Below are 24,194 nucleotides of genomic sequence, written 5' to 3'. Positions count from 1 at the left end.
CACCGGATCCTGTCACTGAACCACCACCAATAATAACAATAATTTGTAGTAGTAGAGTGTTTTGTTTTTTATTTACTACAACAGCCACTAATACTAATAATAATAATAATAAAAAAAAAGAAGATTTCTCTCTATCTGGGCTCAAAAGTCGTAAATTTTATGCCTTCAAATTATATTGTATAAAATAAACACACAGTTAGACTGAATCCCAGAACAAGGGTCCTAATCATTCATGTAGTATATCTGCTGACTGCATCGAGTAATACATCCTGCTAACAAAGCTCTTACACAGCCAGCTGAACACGATCTGAAATCCAGACACACAGACTGAATAACGCTGTTTTGTTCTCAGGTTCTGAATAAATATTTTTTTTAAAAATGACAAAGATTTTTTTTCCTCAATGCAGGTAGCATCTGCCCACAAAATCAAAGAGGTGTCAATCCAGACAGCAGAGAAATGATCAGAGGACTGTAGCACTGATTAAAAAACAGCAGCAGGTAATTTGTTCCATCATTTTTTGTGGGTTTGTTTTGGGGTTTGTTTTGTTTTTTTTGTGGCTGTGGATGTAAAAGAAATGAAAGTGTATCCAGCATCTGGAAATTGTGGTATTATTCTCCAGACTTCATCTAAAACAGAGCTATAGTTTAATATATATATATATATATATATATATATAGATAGATATATATATATATATACAATATAAATATATCATTTATTTATATATATATATATAGAGAGAGAGAGAGAGAGAGAGAGAGAGAGAGAGAGAGACAGAGAGACAGACAGAGAGAGAGACAGAGAGACAGACAGAGAGACAGACAGAGAGACAGACAGAGAGACAGACAGAGAGACAGACAGAGAGACAGAGAGACAGACTGACTGACTGACTGACTGACTGACTGACTGACTGACTGACTGACTGACTGACAGACAGAGAAAATATACAAAATTCACCATTTTTTGTGCATCAACATTGACAATAAAGCTTGATTGGACAAAATGTTTGAGAAACATATGGTTCAGCTAATGTTAGGCAATGAGAAAAATACTAGGTGTACAATTCAAATATTATATTAAAACTAAATAAATACATTAATAAATGCATTTACTTCAAAAATTATAAACTGACATACATTTGTTCCTGAAGCCTGAACATATGTTGTCTTATTTTTTATATACTGCATTATATTTAGATACTGAGAAACATCATTAAAAGCCACTGTACTGAATCATTTCCACCATTTGGAACAAAAGTTCTGTCTCCACACACATGACGTTGTGCTATTTTCTTGTGCTATATTTTAGGTGATGTTTTTGCTGTATACAGATCCACAGCACTCGGTGCTTTACAAAGCCCTTCCTCAAAGACGCCTGTAGGAAAAAAAAGCTTCCTCCTGATGAGGCACATCAGTGAGACTGTAATTCACCTCGGTGTCTTAGTGTCTCCATTATGTGGCTGCTGTAAAGTGGTCCTCGGTATTCAATGAACCTCTCTAAAGACTGCAAGACTTACAACAGCTTATGTGAAGCGTGATGCTCGGATCGAGTGTGAGACCGCCTCCAAAATCCTTCCAGCTCGGCATGACATCCAGGCCAAAAAAAAAAAAAGAAGAAGATAAAAATTCAAAAGGAGAAATATTGTGAAGTCAGCATCAAGAGGAATAGGCAGCACCAGAAGGAGGAGTAAAGGAAAGAGAGAAAGGACTGAAAGACATCCGTCATTTATCAGGAGTGCAGAGGGCTGTCAGTCAGAGACACAGTGATGCAGCAGCAAGCCGAGTGCAAAGAAAACTACACACTGACTGCAGTGAAGTGAAGAAGGAACTGGTTCCCTCTATAAGCCAAGAGCCAAACAGTGTGAGTCCACTGTTACTCCTCCTGTGTTATCCTTTATTCAGCAATACACAAGTTAAAACAGAGGGACAACACTGTAAATCGCTTAACCTCCAACAAACATCCTGGCCTTTAATGCCATAAAGTGGGAGCTGAAACATGCTGGGGATTTTAACATCATGTTTGTTATATAGCATGTGTAATACATCAGGGGAGAAACCTTCCTACCTTTACTCCTTTGTTAGAGAGGGAGGGAGGGAGAGAGAGAGAGAGAGAGCGCAAAAAAAAAGAACGAAAGAAAAAGAAAGAAAGAACACGAGCAAAAAAGAAAGAAAGAAAGAAAAAAGAAAAAATACGAGCAAAAAGAAAGAAATTAAGAAAGAACACAAGCAAGAAAGAACGAAAGAAAGAAGGAACATGAGCAAAAAAGAAAGAAAGAAAGAAAAAAGAAAGAATACGAGCAAAAAGAAAGAAATTAAGAAAGAACACAAGCAAGAAAGAACGAAAGAAAGAAGGAACATGAGCAAAAAAGAAAGAAAGAAAGAAAAAAGAAAGAATACGAGCAAAAAGAAAGAAAGAAAGAACACGAGCAAGAAAGAAAGAAAGAACACGAGCAAGAAAGAAAGAAAAAAAGAAAGAACACAAGCAAGAAAGAAAGAAAGAACACAAGCAAGAAAGAAAAAACATGAGCAAGAAGGAAAGAAAGAAAGAAAGAAAAAGAAAGAAAGAAAGAACACGAGCAAAAAAGAAAGAAAGAAAGAAAGAACACGAGCAAGAAAGAAAAAACATGAGCAAGCAAGCAAGAAAGAAAGAAAGAAAGAAAGAAGCTCTATGAAATGATATAATGTGGTATATCATATATAGGGATGTGGTAGCCTAGTGGTTAAGGTGTTGGGCTAACAATCAGAAGGTTGTGAGTTCGAGTCCTACGTCCACCAAGCTGCCACTGTTGGCAAGGCCCTTAACACTCAATTGCTCAGCCTTTTTTAAAAAATGAGAAAAAAAGTAAGTCACTCTAGATAAGGGCGTCTGCTAAATGCTGTAAATGTATATATAAGATGTATGACACTTTCAATGACAGTGTTACATATTGACAGTGTATTATCTACATCTTCCACTGTCAGTATGTAACTTTGTCATTAATATGAAAGGCAGACAATGAGGAACTAACTGAGACTAAGTGTCCAGACCCACAGCATGATGAGCTGTGACACAGTAAGAACCCGACTGTACATTGTACTGACACGGAGTTGTGTGTGTGATCATATGCTAGACTGTGTTAATGCTGATGTAACAGCTAGCTAATAAAAGCTGTTTGTTTTAAATGATGCTGCTTCAAAATTTCAACAATTTTTCAGCCACTAAGCAAAGGCCTTTCTTCATACATGTGAGATTTCAGCCACTTCTGACAACTCAATATACAGCTCTATAGATGTTGCAGCTGCTGCTCATAATTAATAGTCCACATGACCATGAGATGCTGTTCATTTCCAGTTGTGTGTATCTGTCCAACACCGCTGTGAAGCCAGTAAAAGTTAGGCTCTAAAACCATGTGAAACAGAAGTGCAGTTAAGTCAAATAAAGGACAAAGTGGCGCACGGCACACTCGTAAACTAATGGGAGTCTTGTAAAAAGATACTTTGCTGTATTAGCTGATGCTGCTCAGGAGGATGAAATATAGTCCAGGTGGCTGGGGAGCATACAGTAAGACCCTGTCACTTCCACCACGCTTTCAGCCTAACCGCACTGCTGCCTTTAATTGATTGCATTATAAATTTGCCTACTTTTTCACACCTCTTGCGTCATTATCCAGGCACAACACTCAACACCCAGTGACACCATTGTGTATAACCACATAAGAAAATATTACATTTAAAGAAAAGAAAAGAAAAAAAAAAACACTCCCTTAACAGTGAGGAAAGTTTTCCTGCAGTTCAGGCCCAGCAGGGAGTTGATGTCGAATGAAATCTGTGACCAATGCAGAATGAGAGCATTGTGATGAAATTCTAGCTGAGCTCCTGAGCTGCTTCATGAGAAGCTTATACGCTTTTGGGCGGTTAGTCCGAGGATATAAGGAACCAAATCTGTCTGGCATTAAACTAATCTCATACACTCGTACGCCCACACCTTAAGACATTTAATAAGAAGTTTCTCAACTACCAGCCCGTGATTACAGTTCATAATGAATATTTCACACACAGGAGATTGCCAAAGACATGAAGATTCATATTAAAGATGTAAGGGGAAGGATATCAGTATTTAAACGGGATTATGAGATTGCAATCAATCATCTGAAAGTGATAATATCTTCCTGTACTTTGGCTTTTTTCTTAAAAGCCAAACTCTTAAAAGTACAACATAAACAGAGTTATGCATGGATGGATGGATGGATGGATGGATGGATGGATGGATGGATGGATGGATGGATGGATGGATGAGAAAGAGACCACTGCCAGTAGAAAATATCAATGCCATGAAGAGGTGGAGTGTTTAAGAAGGTGTTACATGTCAAAGTAGCATCTACATGAATGCTAGGAGCCAAAGTTTCCCAGCAGAACATCACACTGCCTCCACCGGTTCACCTTGTTCCCACAGTGCATCCTGGTTCTCTCTCTTCCCGGGGTAAGTGATACACATGAAGTAAAAGACAACGTGATTCATCAGCCCAGACCATGTTCAACCTTTGCTCCCTTGTCCAGTTCTGATGCACAAGTTCAGATTGCTGGTGCTTTTAGAGGTGGACTATAGTCATCATGGCCCCACATGCAGCAAGATGAGATTCACTGTGTGTTCTGACACCTTTCTATTATAGCCAGCATGAACTTTCTCAGCAATTTGTTGGCCTTAACTCCCCACACACATCAATGACCCTTGAGCACCCTGGACCCTGTTGCCGGTTCATCGGTTGTCCTTCCTTGGATCACTTTTTGTGGGTTGTTTTAGAGAAGGACTGACCCAGTCATCTGGCCATCACCATGTGGCCCTCGACGAAGTCGCTCAGATCTTTCTACTTGCCCATGTTCCTGCTTCCAACACAATCCAACTGACTGTTCACTTGCTGCCTACTGCATCCTACAAGAGCTACACATACAAGATCGATAACATAGGATGCAAAACTCTGACGCATTCCTTTAATCAAACCAAACAAATCTGATTTAGTTCTGATACTAAAAATGTACTGATACCGAGTCCTGAGGCTGACTTTGGCATTTGCAACACACTGCCTCTCCATGTACCTCTGAGCCGTTAATCCTTAAACTGGCATTCGGCACCAGCCAAACATAGGGGGGCCAGCGAACACTGCTCTTTTTCCAAACATTTCCATCAAGGTCATGTGGAATACAGCATGTTTTGGCTCACACACTCCCCTCCAGTCCATCTCCATGCTCTCCGTCGGCTCGCTACACACACAGTGTGCATACAGAGTAATCCACTGCACTACAGCTCATACATATGCAATCCCATTAAGATCCAAAGTGGTCAAGTTCCAGTGACAAAAAGGCAGCGGCCTTATCACAGTGTGCACTCGGGGCTCATGCGATGCTTCGCTATACGGTTTAGTAGCAGAGACAGCAGCAGTGTATTCATTCCTCAGTGAACAACAATCAATTTAGAAGTTTTAATTCAGGAGATGGAAAGAAAATACTTGCAGGCAGGAAAATACAGGGTCAAGGGGAAGTTTCTTTGCTTATCCGATTCTTCTCGATGGAAAACAGCATTTGCGTATTTAATTCCATATAAACACAAGAGCCTCTGCCTTACCAATCGCACAAGAGCAGCATCAAATTTAATCATCTGTCATTTACGATGCTGTCTATTAAGAGTGAAACTGCAGGCATGTTAATCCTATAATACGGTAAATTGCTGTGTAACAGGATTTTCGGCGGTGCACACCAAACACGTGTACGAGCAAAGAGACACCACAGGAAGGTACGAAAGTGAGAAAATGCCGGTTAGTCGCAGAAGACGAGAGGAGATCAAAACCCTCAGCAGAGGGCCGCGCATTACTATGGCAACGACAGGCATGGTGGTGGCGTAATTGCTTCATGTGATTCTATATCTCACTCCCTGAAAGTATAAAAAAGGCTGAAAGCTGACCTTCCGACTGCATCCGGCTTTAAATGCGGGCAAAAAAAAAAATCCGCCACCACTCCGTGACACACTCATTAAAAAAAGAACATAGGGAGAGCATTAAAAAAAAGAGACCTGCCTGCTGCTAGAACAGGTCAAACTCATCGGAAATGCGAGTCTTTCCACAGAAAAATCAGCACGGCGTCTGTTCTGCGAACAGGGCTGTGTATGACAAACAGCTTTTTTCCATGCGGGCTAGGGACGGATCTGAAAGGGCAAGTGGGAAGAGGCTGACAAAAAAATAAATATATGCGATCGTACAACAAAAACAGGTCAATGACACGAAGTAGAAATGTTGGAGCTGTGTGAAAAGTTTCAAAATATGTCTGCAAAAACTATTCTTAAATGCATTACGATCGTTGTGTTTATCAAGCAAAAAAAAAAAAGAACATCACAATTTGATTACAGACCTAGCAAATGCTTCTGTTCAGCTGATTTTTACAGGTTTAACAAGAATATTGTATACACAGTTATGCTTCAAACTGACTAGACACTGTATACCAACTACACAGGGTATAACACCTGATAGTGCACTACATACATCCCACTATAACCTGAAGAGATTTAGCCACAGAGAAAGATTTAAAAGTTAAAGCACCTCAGGAGTCATGTGGCCAGAACGAGTATGTCTAATAAAGCTCCATTATACGACTAAAAACTGTTCATGGCCAGTTATTGTGCGTTTGTTTTGCATTTAAAGATGTGTAATCATGCAATTCCAATTATATCATCAAAATATTAAACAATTTGTATTCCAATTTGTCACTGACAGCAAAAAGTATTAACCCTATTGTTTATCACAATGGATGAAAATGAGAATATTTAAATAATATTTAGCATCACAATCAAGTCTAATAAGGTAAAGCACTGACGAAGCGAGCGGCTGTATAAATATACATGACTTTCTGAAGCGTTTCTGCTTTTTCCCTGATTTTTCTTCCCACAGCTCCACAGCTCCACAGCAGAGGGCAATGTCTCCCCCTATTGAGTGCCTGAGAAATAATGGTGTGTTTGTGAGGGACAGAGGGGACGTGTAGGAGGAAGAATGTGATCAGTGTGCTGCTCGCTTGCAGCCTCGGTTTCACTGACCGGGGACGAGAACAGCGACCTCTCTGAAAGGACAACTGGCTGATATATCTCCGTCACTGCTCTCCCACAAACCAATGTACCTTGCTGTAATCATGTAAACTGGAATTAAGTTCATATTTCTTTCAGGGGAGCCGGCAAATACAGAATTAGGGAGGTACGGGAGCCAAAAACGAGGGATCGCGTCATCGTGAAGAACCTGAAGTGTTAATGAAGCAACACATCCTGGAGGGATATAATGGTGTCGCAAATATATAAGAAATAATAACCAATCCATCTTGGTGAGCAGACATGCTTCTGTTATGTTGACCTGTGAGCACTGAGGTGATCAGGACTGAAAGCTAACTCATTTAGCCTCAAGCACACAGAATAAAAAGTGAGTGAAAATGGCTATCAACTCAGCAGAGTTTATGCAAGGCATAGACCTAATCTTCCATTCATAGGCATGGGGATTTCATCCACCTCATTGATTACTGCTGCACAAAACTTCTGCCCGCATATAGGGGTAGGGAAAAAACACCAGATTCTGAATAAATATAAGATAAGTGTTTAAAACTCCACTGTCTTACAGAAGAATAAGTGAATCTAATGCAATGTTTCAGCGGATGAATAAACGGTAAAGAAACGAGAACGACTAGCCTTGACTAGCTTTTCAGCTTTGCCTTAACACCTTAAACTGCATTTCCATTTCCTATCAATCTACTCATAAGCTTTTATATTGGCCAAACTGACAGTTACCACAGGAGACCAGCCCAACAAAGCTTGTGTCACTGAAACTTTCATGAAGTGTCAGTGTTTTGAAGTAGGATGAAGCTTGTCTAATTATACGCTCGTCTATACGGAGCGACAGGAGTGTATATGTACATGTTGTCTAAAGGTTCAACACGCTCCTGTTTTTAGATTATTTTTAGTGCATGTTTAGGGACTGGGCACTGAGGTTTACATGAGGTTTATTTTCATGCACAGTATATTATGCATGTATGAGGGAGAAATAAGTTATAGTAACTGTTGGCGTACTGTGATACTCGGGTGCAAGGTCGGAAAAACAGCCTAGATATTTTAAATAGGGCAAAACAGCAGCACCTATAGTTTTCTGTTTTTTATTCTGAACATTTTCGCATGGAATTGTCTTTGTGCTGTAACTCATATGGAGACATGAGTGTTGTTAATGCGCGGCAAAGATGGAGAGGTTTTTGATTAAAAAGAAGAAAATCAGCTAAGCAAAACCTGACATGTCATCAAACACTCAACACAAAAACCGGAGACATCTAAATCCTCTGTGCTAATATCTACTATTGAGTCAAAGGAAATGGACTGGCTCAACACTGAAAGTCATGCTAATAGTGAACAGCAGCAGTGCATGATCACAGGTGTACATGGTGCGATATGAGGAACTGGCATCACAATAAGCAAATATTTCCAAATCACACATCTGCTCAGGTTGTGGAGCCACAGTGACCCTGACCAGGATAAAAAAAGCCTCTGCTAAGCGAAAGAGAGAGGGAGGCAGGGATAGATGGATCCTTAAAAGCCAAACTCTTAAAAGTACAACATGGATGGATGGATGGATGGATGGATGGATGGAGAACAGATAGTTGAATGGGTATAAGGGAAGGGGTTTGAATAGATGGATGGATGAATTGAAAAATGTTGAATGGACTGATGAATGGGTTTTAGGAAAAGGGTTTGGATGGATGGATGGATGGATGGATGGATGGATGGATGGATGGATGGATGGATGGATGGATGGATGGATGGATGGATGGATGGATGGATGGATGGATGGATGGATGGATGGATGGATGGATGGATGGATTTTAGGGAAAACTTTTGAATGGATGGATGGATGGATGGATGGATGGTTGGATGGATGGATAGAGCAATATGGCATCTTAAGTTTGTGGCTAGAAAAGTTACAAAAAAAGTATCCTACGTGTATAATATACTGTCTGCAATGTTACTTCCATGCTTGCGAAATAAAATGACAAGCAACTGTGGCTTATTTTCCAAAGACATCCAGCTGAGTTTTTACAGTGGAACAGATCATCAGCCCACAGCACCAGCTTCTTAAGTGAAAAGCGGTTCATGAATTCATGCCCGAATCTATTCACACTCATCTCATCCCGGCTCATCAGTTCAGCGTGCTAGGTTATTTGATTTGTTACAATAAAAAAAAAAGATGTTTTATTTGAAATGTGCGCTGCAGCACAGCATGAAATGAAGATTCGATTTTACTGGACCATTGCACCAGGCCATGGCATTCTGAAGCAATGTGTAGAGAATATCTGAAGTGTGCCAGGTCCAGGATTTCCAGAAATCAAAAGAAAAACCCGAAATACGCACAAACATTTACTGTGTAACAATGTAGTGTGTTCCAACAGATCCTGTGTTTCCTCCAAGATGATATAGAACAGTAAGAAATACCAGAAGCGTTGTACAAATCACACTTTAAATATTCTTAAAGAATTAGAAAGAAACAAAACAATAAATGTTATTTTCAAATATAGAGTTTACTCCACCGACTAGAACTTTCGGACGTTTAGAAATTTTCCTAAAATGTGTTCATTTAATAAATAAATAAATAAATAAATAAATAAATAAATAAATAAATAAATAAATGCGCCTTGTAATACACATCACCATTTACGTGTAAAGTCTGGAATAACAATAATAATTCATTTTTAAATTTGGCGGCACCACCACCACCACCATGTTTCATTCCATAAAATGTGTGTGTACCTTAAAGAACGGACTCAGGTATATTTATTTAATTATTTATTTATTTGGAACCCCATTAGCTTCCACGAGTGGTTGGGAACCTTTAAACCTTTTTTAACAGGAACCGGAACCGTGCGGAATTTTTAAGTTTCGGTTCCAAACGCAGTTCTGATGCGATGACGGGCAAAACGCTGGGAGCGGTCACTTTAAATAGCCACGTCTTACCTCATGAATATTAATTATTTACACTGTTCACAGTCACGCAACCAAATTAACGCAGCTTACCACAGAAATCAGTCACTCTCGCTGCTGTGCTGAGGTACGCTTTGTTACGCTTTTAAACATGTCTAAAAAAAAAAAAGTCTAAAGTGTGGATTAATTTCCAAAGCTACAACAATGACGCAAATCTACCCCCTCTGAGAGGGTTTTCTCCACAGCTGGAGATACAATAAGCCAGGAAAGGTCTCGTCTTCTCCCAGAGAAAGCAGACGTTCATTTTTCTTCAGAAAAATTGCTAACTGTTTTGCTAAGTTGTAATTCTGGATGTTAAATTTGATGTTAGATTTATTTAAATTGATATGAATCGAAATGCTCTGTTTAAAATATTTAAAGAGTGATTAATAAACACAAATGGAATTGTGCATTATTTTTCACATTTCTTTTATTATGGAATTGGAATCAGAACCGGGAATCGTAAGGCACAACTGGAACTGGAATCGGAAAATTTATTTTGATACCCAACCCTACTCAGGTTAATGTTATTATCTAGAACATTCTTAAGGGTTGTTTAAAGACTTATTGTGACACAAGTGTGGCATTTTTTGTTTCTTTCTTCCTTAAACAACAATGTCTGCTGGTGAGGAAAGCAATAGCTGCATATTAATTTATACAGTGTTTAACAGATCCATAAAAAGCTACCTTATAGTTACAATCAGACTTTTTTGGTTACCTTTTATAGTATACTTTGGAGCATGGGGGTTTTATGAAGCTAGACGACATTTAATGTAAAAATCTGAAAGTAAAAAGAAAATGTCTTTTTACTGTCTGGAACAGAATCTGTAATTAATTAGTTAACATATTAACAAAGGCACTTACTAAGACTATCTGACAAAAATAATTGAACGTGTTAACAGACAGTGGTGAACAAATTACGCACTCATTAGCTAGTCCACTAGCTTGTAAAAGCACTAATGTTCTATCCAATCACAATCATTCATTCTGGTGTTGCTGAACGTATTTCTCCATTGGGCAACAACAAACAACCCTGAACACAAATCTGCTTTTCCTGAGCACCAGTGATAAACAAAGCAATCCATCAGCATTACCTTCAGTTGTCTGATTTAAAAGAGTTTGGACGGAACATACTCGTACATAACACCACCATATAACAGCCGCTTCAAGATGTGGAGCATCCAGTCAAAAATAAGCATCTAGGTGACAATGTGAGCTGCTTACCGAGGTCTGTGTTAGGTCCAGCCAGAAGCTGTCTGAACTTGTCTAGTCTAGAAGCCTCTCTCTCCGTCATGGCAGGAGTTCCTGATGTGTTCTGATCAGCCATGCGGGCCACCAAGGGGATGAGGGGTCTGTGAGGAAGCGACTGCTGTCTGTATAGCGCTGCGCGATCGCCACTCATCTCTGAAAACAATACAACAACACAACAAGCGTGTTAACAACACTGCATTAAACAAGTCTCACCTCTGTTTAGAACTGATTGATCACAACCAGAAGATGAAGACCAAATATTACTACATCCTCTAACCTTTCCAAGGGCACAGAGAGAAGTCTTAGTCATTTAGTTGGATCTTTAATGAGAATATGATCAACATTAAAAAGCCTTACATAGTCGACGAGACCTTGGCTACGAGAGACTACGCAGAATACCACCAGTGCCATGGATATTATTACTCATTCTGTTATAAGCACTATGACATCATTGAGAAAAAAAAACAAAAAACCCCAGAAATGGCCCATTCATGTGCACTTCATTCCTTTGTTAAAGCTTCATTTAAATCTTATTATATGTTATGTACAGTTCTGGTAACTAAACAATAAGCAGATCTGTGACGTATCTGTGTATGCAACACTTTTTTTATGCAACCAGAGGACAAAAAAAAAAAAAACAGAATTTGTTCATGTTGAGAAATAAATGTCTTTCATGTGACACGCCACAGTGGTGCTGACGGGCTCACACTCAGAAAACAAACACTCAGGGCTTTAGGAATCTGTTGTTTTTCTACAATATATTTCTGTTTATGCGTAGCCGACTAGTGGGAATAGAAAATTCATCGAAAAATTCCTATGAACCGAAAAGGTTTGATTTTTTGTTTCAAACAAATGTTTATATCTTCAAAGTACTCAGTGATATCAGAGCTCTCTGAGATGTCTCGAGTGTTTGTTCATAAGCATCTAAAATATGACGGGGTTCATCCACTACAGTTCTGTTGAAGACGATCCCATCAGAAGTAAAAACATCCCACACGATGAAAGCCAACATTCCCCTGACTCATTATCCCTCAGTCTTGTGACTGATATAATAATAATTCATTTGTTTCTACAGAATGAAAATGTCTGAGAAATCAATTTCCATTCCAGCAGCAGACTGAAACACGATTGTTCTGGAAAAGAAGGGTTACAAGAAACTCCTAAGATGTTTTCAGTCCGAGAACCAAAAATCAGCATCAGAATCAGTTGTATTGGCCACACAAGGAGTTTGGATCCAGTTCTTTGTGACTCTTAAAGGTACAGACATAAAGGCATAAGCAACCTATTGTAACTGTATGTTATTATTATTATTCAATACTAATACACTTTCTACACGTTTTAATTTCATTTGGTATAGTGGTAAAGGAGAGTTTCAGCTTCCTAAACAGCAATTTTAGTGTTCATGTTTTTAGCACTCTAGCGCCACCAACAGGGCAGATCTGAACATACATTTTCAATAATGACAATGTTATTACTATATATATATTATATATATATATAATATATATATATATATATATTATCACTAATTCTGGTAGAAATACGATATGAGCTCACTGTGAAGTCACTAACCCACATGAGAAACCACACCCACACACTCACCCCACCCCACACACACACACACACACACACACACACTGAGATCACACTTGAACATGCAGCTCCAGCTGTAAAAATGATATCAAAGAATCATGTGTGAATGATCAGTTAGTAATTCTGCAGGGCTCGGTGTGGCTTGGACGGCAAACCGTTTAAACTTGAACGAGTACGTGTGAAAGGATTTTTAGATGAGTGTAACGTGCATCAGTCAGGGCTATCAAAAAGCCATGATGCTTTTAGTGGTACATGGAATGGCACCTTGAGCAGAAGCTGCTGTTCGGTTCTAAGCCTCGGGCTTCTGCATTAACATTAAATCTGCATGACGAGCACTGAAATACAAATAGCGTGCATCACTGTTGACTTTGCATGAAAACATTGTCACGCGATCCTGGGCAAGAAAGAAGTGGAAGATGGGAAGTCCAGGATCCTGAACAAAGCTGTAGACGTTCTGTAGCAGAGAGAGAGATCACAGCGTGTCCTCGTCTCCTCTGCCGTGTCTGTACAGTGTCTCTATCCACAGAGTCAGAACAGTAGGCGTCCGAGTGCACGTATAACAGACCTGTTATTCTATCTGCTGTCTCACACACACACACACACACACACACACGCTAGTTGTGGTCTGTGGTTTCTGTTTATAAAGCCAACTCGCAGCCGGGCCCATTTAAATGACTGCTTTAATTTACTCAGTGACAAAAAAAAAATGAATTTCTGCCTGGAATTTCTTCACCGTGGTGCTTAGGTCGTGGTGACATATGAAAGTAGACACTGGGGGCTTTAGGAATTTGTAGTTCTTCATAAGTATTTCTACAAGGGGCAATATATTCATAGAAACGTTCCAAAAAAGACACAAGCGGTTATTTTTTCACACAAATGTTTCTATATCTTTAAAGTAAACAAAGATGGGTTTGTTCATAAGCAAATACAATTTGAAGCTCATAAACAAACTATATTTGACCACAAACCCTTTTGGGTGTGACTGTAAGTGCAGGGAAACAGACGTATATAAGGAAGTAAATACATAAAGGGAGGTGAAAATGTACAAACCCTTTGGCGATCCGATAGGTGCTTCACTGTGGGACTTCACCAGCCGGCTGTCGCTGTGGTGGAAACGCTCCGAGCTAAAGGACAGCTCTGTGGTTGTCTCGTCCTCCTCCAGCCTCTCTTCTTCATCTTTGCCGTGCCCCTCCTCGTCATATTTCTCTTCTGGCCCTGGAGGTTCGTCAAGCTGCTGCTGTCGTCGCTCTTGCTGCTTACTGTGGTTCTCGATCACCTTGTTGGCCGTCTCCATCACCACCTCGATGTTGAGGTTCTGGGCAGCCATGGCGAGGAGCTCATCATCGTCGTCCCCCACGTCCCACGCATCACTCGTGATGCTCTCGAACTCCTGAAATGTGGTGGCTTTCTTCGGCTTTCCGGGTGTGCTCGTAACGGGCGGCTTGTTTCCAGCTTTGATCAAACTGGGGGAAAGAGAAAGAGAGAGAGACAGACAATATGTGAGTGAGAGAGAGAGAGAGAGAGAGAGAGAGAGAGAGAGAGAGAGAGAGAGAGAGAGAGAGAATGGGGGAGAGGGGGGTAGACGGAGAGACAGACAGACAGACAGACAGACAGAGAGAGCAAACAAGAGAGTGAGAGAGAGAGACAGAGATAGATAGAGATAGAGAGAGAGACAGTGGGGGATCGAGGGAGAGACAGCCAGACAATGGGGTTAGGCAGAGACAGAAAGACAATCGGGGAGAGAGAGAGCAAACAAGAGAGTGGGGGGGTAGAGGGAGAGACGGACAGACAGTGGGGGGTAGACAGAGACAGACAGACAGACAATGGGGGAGAGAGAGAGAAAACAAGAGAGTGAGAGAGAGAGGGAGGGGGATCAAGGGAGAGACAGACAGAGACAGACAGACAGACAATGGGGAGAGAGGGGGGGAGAGAGCAAACGAGAGAGAGAGAGAGAGAGAGAGAGAGAGAGAGAGAGCAAGAGAGACAGACAGACAGACAGACAGACGGGGAGAGAGAGTAAGAGATGCCAAAGCAGTATTAACAACCAGTGTCTGTAGTAGTAAACATCTGGTATCTCAAAACTATTTCTACACATTTATCTTCACCCCAAATGTAGTTTAATTAATTTATCACCCTTTCAGTTTTGCACAGAAGCTGTGAGCCTATTATCACTAGCGAGTAGCGGATGTCTCTCTCGGCTTTCCCATAAAGACGTCTACAGTGACAGAGGACACTGAGCTCTTTAACCTCACTTGTGTAGAATAGCAGCGAAATAACTTTAATACATTTCATTTAATAAATAAATAAATAAATAAATAAATAAATAAATATTTTCCTTCCTTACAGAAGCGGCAGAAGACTGACAAGAGCCCTGCTTTCCACCTGAGAAACATCATGAAGAACTCTGGACTGCAGCGTCTCTGCACTCTTCCTTCTACTTCCTTCTAGAAAATGTTAATTAAAGGGATGCTTTATTGCTCCTGGAGCCGATGTCAATTTGCACTTCTGAGTGTTATTTAACTCCAACAGCAGTCTGAGAAATCACAGTGTGTTTAATTTGGTCAAAAAGCTAGAAACACTGATTCAGTTCCTCTATCTTACAAACCTCTCTACCCACGCAAGTGACACGGCTAATTAACACGATGTTCACGGGTCTAAAACACAACCCAGACCATCGTACACACGCAGTTCAGGAGTCATTTTGTTCAGGAAAAAGAAAAACTTTCCAAAGCATATTTTTTTAATTAAACTATTCATTAAAAAATATATATATATATATTTACTTGGAATTTTTTTGTTTTGGCGATGCACCATCCAAACACCTTTATTACTGGTGCCCACTTACTGAGCACCTGATTAGTATTTATTAGGAAAAGAAGGAGACAGTTGTTACATCACAGTGTATTGACACCACGATAGGCTCAGCTTTCTGTTCTTGACTGACACGAGAGGATCCTGATGTGCTCTTCTGCTGTTGTAGCTCATCCAGCTCAATGCTAGTGCATTCTGCGATGCTTTTCTGCTCACCACAGTTATAAAGAGTGACTATCTGAGTTAGTTTCCATTCCAGCTGGTCCGGCTGTTCTTCTCTGCTGCCTCTCATAGACAAGATCTTCACACATAGAGACGTGCAGCAAAAAAACGACTGGAGGTCATTCATTTTCAACAAGGGCTGGCGACTTCCGGCCACACGCTCGACAGCGAGCTTTGGTGACGTGATGTGGGCGTGTCCAGTGATGAAGTTTAACTGTGTGCTGATATGGAGTGACGACTAGTGTAGGGACGACCAATGAGGGTAAAGACAGTAGCACCACAACACATGCTGGTTCTTCATCTCGCATGATATGATGCAGATATATGCTGCTAAATTTTATACATATATACAGTACACATATACATATATACAGTACACACACACACACACACACACATACATATATATATATATATATATATATATATATATATATATATATATATATATATATATATATATATATATATATATATATATATATATATATATATATATATATATATATATATATATATATATATATACACACACACACACACACACTGTATAAATATGCCAAATCATCCAGAATGTTGCATTTAGGAGCAAGAAAATTGATTCGGAATGTTAGTTGTGCCTCCCACTGACAAACGTTATTACTATTTCAACACCTCCTGATGATTATACAGTACAGTGAGTTGCGGTGATAACATTTCTGTACTGTACGTATGAGCTTTGCTTTAATTTTCAGACCCGGCCGCTCGTACGATGTTTCTTACATAGTTCTTTGTAAACTCTAGGGACTCCTGTGTGTGAAAATCCCAGGAGATCAGCAGTTTCTGAAACACTTAAACCAGCCCATCTGGCACCAACAACCTTCTGCTGTTGGATGTGAGCATTACCTGAAGCAGATCCCTGGGTCTGCGTGACTATTAAAGCGATCAGCTGGGGGAGTCAGGTCGAGACATAGGACAAAGCTGAGTAGATAATAAACTTAAATAATTGCACTAGTTTTAAAAGACAGGAGCTCTATTCTCTATATGCATAGCGTAACATTTTGTCCGAGTCGCACAGCTCAGTGTTCTCTACTGATCTACAAAATCACAAGGAGAGACAGCAGTCGGTCAGCCAGAGCGATCATGTCCACTAGATTTGTTGTTCTACTTTTTTATAGATTTGTTGTTTGTGATTAAACCCTGTGGCTACAGATAACCTCATTGTGCTAGTGGAGACTTTCCATTCTGCTTCTGTCGCTCTGCTGGATTCTACAGATTTAGCAGGATGCTCCGTGTTCGTCAAAAGCTGATGCATCAAACCTGCGGTGGAGACGTCCTTGTGCGTTACAGCTTTCTTATACTTGAACGGTTTATAATTCACTTGTCTAATGTCCCTTGTAGAAAGCGTGAAACAGCTCCAAACAGCTTTCATCTGCTGTTCCGACTGTGTGAAAATGGCTGTGCTGTCGAAACACCCAGCGTTTTTAATTAGGTAGCTTTCCCATTAAAATTAAAATAAAAATAAATAAATAAAAATCCAAATTAAGAAAAGTATCTAAAGTGTTAGATTTGACTGTCAGGATTTATTTTGGCATCATTTTTGTCTCCTCTTTCACACAGTTCTGATTATTTGCTTGAGCGAAAAATTTTCCTTCATAAAATATTTTATTATTATTATTAAGCTGTTGACTTCATGCAGTTCTTCTCTTATGGTCGGTGTTTGCACATAGGCACAGATGTAGAAAAACACAAGCCATCTTGCTAACAACACTGGGCTTATGGACCTCATGTCTCTTAAACACAAATAACAGCTCCACTGCCACGCTGGATATTGTGCAGTCCCTTAAGGATTTGACTCAGATTTATTTTCTGATTGTTGTGGCCAAAAAAGCTTGATTAAGCTGCAGACCTTCTCAGAATTTAAGAAATTTTTGTGGGTCAAATCTAACAAATTTGGGGCAATGGTGGCACAAATAAGTTAAGGCTCTGGGTACTGCCAAGCTGCCACTGTTGGGCCCTTGATCAAGGCCCTTAATTTTATCAAATTTTAAGTATATTAAAATGATTCATTATAAAACAATTCTATTCAAATTGCAAACATGTGATTCCTCTTTTAAACCCCAGTGAAGACCCTTATGTAATTATTTCCTATAATAGCTGTACTCATGTTCCACACATTCATTTCTGCACCGATGAAAAAAATCAGAAGCTCCTGGAGTGACTGTCTGGATGTTGCTTATATAAGCAGTGAAATCAGATAAAACCTGGGGTTATACACACCCTGATATCATGAAGGAGCACGAAATAATAAGAAAGCAAGCTGCGTCTGTGTAGAAGCCAGTGAAGATAATTAGTACCAACGTCATTTCAGCTGGCCGTGTCAGGAGTGAAACAACCTGTTGGCTCAAAATAGAAAAGTGCATTCTGGAGCTGCCTAATGAAGCTATGAATGTTTGTGACTATCTGGAGAAATGAGAAGCTTAAGCTTTGGCATACTAAATGGAAAGCGACCTGAATCTGTCAGTTTGTGTGAGAAGCCCCCGGGGCCCGAGCCACCTCCAGCGTGGTACAATATGTTAAAGAAAAGGTTCTGCACGAATGTCAAAACAAACCGGGGCCACAAATGACATTGTAAACAGGTGTTGTTTTCAGGTTTTTAAGGAAATCATTGGTCTACACTAGGCCATTATTGCTCCATGCTGCTTAATGTCTCACACACACACACACACACACACACACACACACACACACACACACACACACAAATACTTGTCATGTCTGAATAATTTCTTAGCAGTAACACAAATCATCCTGAGTGATAGCGCTGGCCTTTTAATTAGTCTTCATTCACACCACAGCCCTGATCATTGGTCACAAGATGTTTATTTATCTTCCATAACAGTACTTTATATATAGCAGGATTATATTAACGGATTTCTCCATACAATACAAAACTGTTGCCATAGTAACAGCTCACTGGTAAATGTTTGACAGACAGTTTCTCTCTCTCTCTCTCTCTCCCCACGGGTCACTTCATTTACTCACGGCCTGGTGAGAGAAATCTGATCTTTTGCTTCATTCATTTACTTTTACAAATGAATATTAGACGGATCTGACCGAGTGTGATAATATAATATGGTCGAGGCCTGAAGCTCCAGAACCTTCAGAATGTCTCTGTGCTATAGTAAAGCTTTCCGTAAGAAGAACGTATCTGTACGACTAACAGAATAAGAATAGGTTATTGCAGCTCCCACTGCACTGGTGTGGTCTGTAAAGCGTAGAATAATGCAATATAATAACAGTAAGCACTTACTTAGCATGTAGGAGAGGATCAAATGGAGGATGCTGGGCTCCATAAACGTGTTGTATACTGCAAACAGAAAAAGATCAATATAGCTTAGGTTAGTGTATATCAAGTGTTTGAAACTTTTTTCCCACCATTGACCCGTTTTCAAGGGCATTAAATTCTCACAACAAAACCCAACTCTCCATCAAATCCCTGTTTGTTTCTTTAATTACAGGCCTACCTCATGTTCATTATTAAAACCTAAGGCTTAATCCAGGTATAAGTCCTTTTCTTGTGTGAATAAATGAATTCAACTGCTCTTGTAGTCTGTAAAGACTCTTGTACACATCACATTGTTATACATGTTAATGACAGAGTACACCACATTAATACATGATAAATACGTATACAAGTTGCAAGTTGCTCCACAGTGTATAAATGGCTAAAAATCCTGATGTGCTGTTTGTCAATAATTTTTTTTTAAAACTGCAATCAGAGCCAAATCATTGAAATAAATAAAGCACAAAGTGATCATGTAATTGGTAACTTTTCCATGACCCTTCTCAAAAAGCCACATTATACCATCCTGCTCCTCATTACAATCCTCTACAGCACCCCCTGCCCTCACCCCCTGAAATTTTCTGAAAGTTTTAAAAATTTTTGTTATATTATCCTTTTTTTTTTTTAAACAAAACACAACCAGCAATAAATTGGCAAGTATGCAAAAACGCCATATACTAACCAACATTCCCTGACAATTTAGTGTATTTTGTAGTAACAAATTATGTAACTTTGTAACATTTTCTGTAGCGCTCATTTTTACAGCCACCAACTAATGCACCCATACAAGTTTGATATTCTGAACACTGTTTACGTGGAATAATAATATTTTAAGATTTTAAGATTATTTAAATCTGGTGATTCCTCCTGATCTTTTGCACTGCTTATCTTACAAAGTGTTTATACCATGAGAATCAGGGCACAAAGTGGGGGACAACCTGGACGACAACCCATTAAAAGCAACAATCTCATACACAATTTAGAGATGCTAATCAGCGTATGTCTTCGGAGCGAGGGAGGAAACCGGATTACCCCGTTTAAACGCCTATAGCACACTGTGTGCAAACTCCACACACACCGGAACCAGAGGCAGGAATAAAGCCCCCATCTCTGCAGATGTTAACCACTAAAGCCCCACACAATCTGATCACCTGAGTTGGGTTTCTACAGTTTTCTCTTCTAAGAAAACATTGTTTATCTTCAGATATTTCTTTCATTTAATATAGTTTGAGTCCAAAAGGCGTCTAAGGCAACTTTTTATGCAACTACTTTCCCCTGACGTGTTAACAACACTGCAAGTGTCACTGCTTTAAATTAGTAGCCAAGTGAGAGAAAAGAAAAAAAAAAACAGCTGAAAGACGTCTCTCTCAAACCTCTATCGATCCAAATGAAGTAAGAGGAAACACTGTGACGTCTGCAGTGCTAAACGTATCGTAGCTCATTACAAGTAAACAAAACATACACACTCAACTTCACACACATCAACACACCTATGACATTCAGCTACATCCACAGGTGCGGGATAATATTCTTTAGCGTCCGAATAACATCTAAAACGTTTTAATTAATAGGTGTTAAAACATTTCATACGAGTAACTGTTGCCACTGGAATTCCAGGAAACGTGTCATTCCTGGGAAAGAAATCTTAGCAAGCTAAAGGCTAATTAGCTAAGCTAGCTAGCTTCCCTTTTTGTTTGTGTTTTTATTATTTTTTTTGTAAACGAGTATAAAAGCCATAAGAATCACAGCATGCGATCAAAATGACCAACGAGGAATAATGTGAATGACGCCAGATTTTATTTAGACCGTTAAGCACACTGGACTTTAGCATTAGCAGCTAACAGCAGCTAACAGCAGCTAGCATGAACACGTCACTTTACCTGCCAGGAACCTTCGCTGTGTTCCTTTTCCAGAATTGCTTTTTACTTCCGTCACTCGACATGTTTTATTTCTCTCTGTGCGATAGATCATCAAAACCTCAACCACTTTAAACGACTGACGGAATCTCTAATTAACGTAAAGTCGGTTTATTTACACATTCGCTATTTTTTTCCTCTTCGTAAACTCAGAAAGCCGCCATGTTGGTGCAGCGCGAGAAGCAAGCAGCGACCTGATTGGTTAGACCGAGAAAGTCTACTGGGAGATGACCAATCAGGGAGTAGTAGCTGTCCAATCAGAAGTGTGCTCTGCTGCAAGGCTACTGTCGGGGGGAAAAAAACATCCAGCTGGATATCAAGCACCACTTTTACTTTTACTTTAGTTAGAAAATAAACAGAATTTTATTTGGTTTATTTACGTCGTTTTTTTGTTAACGCTCTTACTCTGAGTGTGATTAGTGTATCAGAATTCTTATATAATTTTATCACAATATAGATTTCTAACTGTATTTACTTCATCCATACATCTATTTCATCCATTCATTCATTCATTTATTCATCCATCCATCAATCCATTAATTTATTCATCCATCATCCATTCATTCATTCATTCAACCATTCATCTATTCATCCATTAATTCATTCATTCATTCATTCATTCATTCATTCATTCATTCATTCATTCATTCATTCATTCATTCATTCATCTTTAATGAGCGACAGACAGTCTTTTCTCCCTGCTGCTATTAGACTTTACAATCAAAGCTGCTCCCAGTGAATAAGTCTCCATAATTTCACACTGGATTACCGTTTAACTGAAATGATAACAATAACAAAGTATTTTAAACAACACGTGCAATAAGAGAAATTTTGAAAAATGTGCAATATTATCTGTGTGCAATATGTCTGTTAGTGTAACTATTTACTCGTGGTCTCTTTTTTTCTTCTCTGTATTTATATATTGTGTTGTGTATATACTGTATATTATATTATGGCTCTATTCTTTTATATATTTGCATTTCTTTCTCTTTGCTGCTGTAACAGAGAAATTTCCCAATTGTGGGACGAATAAAGGTATCTTATCTTATCTTATCTTATCTTATCTTATCTTATCGTAATAAGCATTTCAGGACTTAATGGTCAGATCCTGCTGATCAGTCTTCTATCACAGGGAATTCAGGGAAATCCGTTTTAAAATTTATTGTGAACATTTTTGCAAAGTAAGACATGAAAGCCATTATATAATATAACTTTGAAGTCCTTTTAAGTTAAACTGGACCAGTTGTTTACTTACATTATGATTGGAAGTGTAATGAAAATGTTTACATTGTGGCATGGAGGAGGAAAAAGCTTTACCGGGAAGCACTGTTGAAAACAATGCACTCAGTCTTTTATTGGTGAGTCACACTTACCTTACAAATACAGGCTTAGTGGTTATCCACAGAACTGGCTCCAAACCCACAGGGCTTCATCAGAACAGGGAACATAATCATAAACTGACACATACATCTAAATCATGAAGATACATTTTTTTCACTAACAGCAAACACTGATACCACAACAGAAGGATTTGTCAATTTCTGCCCACACAGATCACTCAGGTGCTTGCTCCTGGCAGGTCTGCTTCTGCAGATGATCCAGAATTTAATTGCCTTCAACCTTATTTCCATAAGATCTCCCACACCACCACACTGCTACACTGGCTTCCTGAAATACTGATGCTTGCCTACAAAGCAAAAAAACAGACCAGCACCATACCATACCATTCCACACCATACAGTAGCAGTGCTTGACTGATCCCACCATATCTCAGCATACAAGGAAGGTACAAATCAAGATGGACTGTTCTTGCACATAGCCAGTAAAATAAACTTCGACTAGTTGTCCAAACAGCCGAGTCACTGCGAGTCTTTGAACCACGACAAGAACCAAGTTCTACCTCTTCCCAACGTTCTTAAATTAGCCTTTGAGAATAAAGCTCTCTGTGTTTCATTTCATGCTTCTACATGGGCTTTTAGACTCATGCTATTCTTAGTCTGCGACCTAGTGAACCTGTATCAGGATTTATTGATATTTTCATAAGGGACTTCTACCAAACGCCATAAATGTAAAAGTCTAATAAAACAAAGGAATTAGCATCACATTAACAAGGCAGCCTCAAGGGCTCACATGTATACAAAGTAAATCTTGTTTAAGCAACACTACAATATTGAAATAGACTGCTTAAGGGGACTAGAATGACAAATACTGATGTTTATCTGACTAAGGAATCAAGTCTATGCCAAAATCCAATAGCTTTGACTCATGACCTCCTTGTCAAAAAGAAGTATTGTGCTCCGAGGAGTTAAAATCAGTTTCATAACTGCTTTCTGTGTGGGTGGAACAAAAGTCTTATTTATCTGAAAACTTTTGAAGTTAGATAAAATAATTAGGAGATTCATTTCTTAGTAGTGCTATAGAGCCCCAAACACCAGCACAACCAGCACAAGAACAGTTTCTTCTCCAGTCCATCAACCTCATAAATAGTTAAATGTTCCCATTATGCAATAACAATGTGTAATAACCTCACATTTAATTGTCACCACCTCCATCCCTGCATCTCATTCTGTTCTATTCCATCATCTACAGCACAAATGTACATACAATTTATTATTTTATTTTTCAGTTTCTTTTGTCTATTTGTATTTATATATGTGTATATTGTTTTTATTGCCTTGTGTTTTGTTGTGGTGGTGGTGTCTGTGCACTGAAAGTGCATGACACTAAATCTAAACTTAAATTTAAAAAGTGGTTTGCACTTTGAAAACTTACATTTATGAATGTGATATTTGGCTAACAGAAACATAAGGTTTATAAAATAAAATAAATATATTTTTTCTTTTCACATTCATGAAAGCCAAAAATCACATTTCTGTATGTAAATTTCAAATTTGGATAAACATAACATTTAATATAGTCACAAAAGTCACACCAAAATGTCAATGTGTGAGAGCAATTCCAAAATAAATGTAAAGTAGTTTACAGGTTTCTCTAAACAGAAAGAAACAGAGGGTATTAATATCATTCTTAAGTCTTCTGAGAGAACACAACTGGGTAAAACCTATGAATTAAC

At 39.0% G+C, this 24,194-nt stretch overlaps 1 protein-coding gene across 4 annotated transcripts in view; it reads right to left on the bottom strand.

The window, feature by feature from the left end:
• The window catches only part of tbc1d22a (TBC1 domain family, member 22a), a 148,038-nt gene extending 126,717 nt beyond the window's left edge, over positions 1-21,321 (bottom strand). For 3 of the 4 annotated variants that reach the window (XM_027151450.2, XM_027151453.2, XM_027151454.2), the window contains exons 1-4: positions 21,086-21,321; positions 19,173-19,229; positions 13,898-14,310; positions 11,228-11,407 (exon numbers count right to left, since the gene is read on the bottom strand). In XM_027151450.2, the coding sequence (XP_027007251.1) occupies positions 11,228-11,407; positions 13,898-14,310; positions 19,173-19,229; positions 21,086-21,147 (712 nt within the window). In that variant the 5' untranslated portion in view covers positions 21,148-21,321. The remainder of the gene's footprint in view (positions 1-11,227; positions 11,408-13,897; positions 14,311-19,172; positions 19,230-21,085) is intronic. The other variant, XM_027151451.2, reaches the window with a different exon arrangement.
• Positions 21,322-24,194: the final 2,873 nt, after the last annotated feature.

Source organism: Tachysurus fulvidraco, chromosome 19, assembly GCF_022655615.1.
Source record: "Tachysurus fulvidraco isolate hzauxx_2018 chromosome 19, HZAU_PFXX_2.0, whole genome shotgun sequence".
NCBI classification, from domain to species: Eukaryota; Metazoa; Chordata; class Actinopteri; order Siluriformes; family Bagridae; genus Tachysurus; species Tachysurus fulvidraco.
Note: the sequence above shows the minus strand (reverse complement) of the source record. Positions and strands in the feature narration are given on the sequence as shown.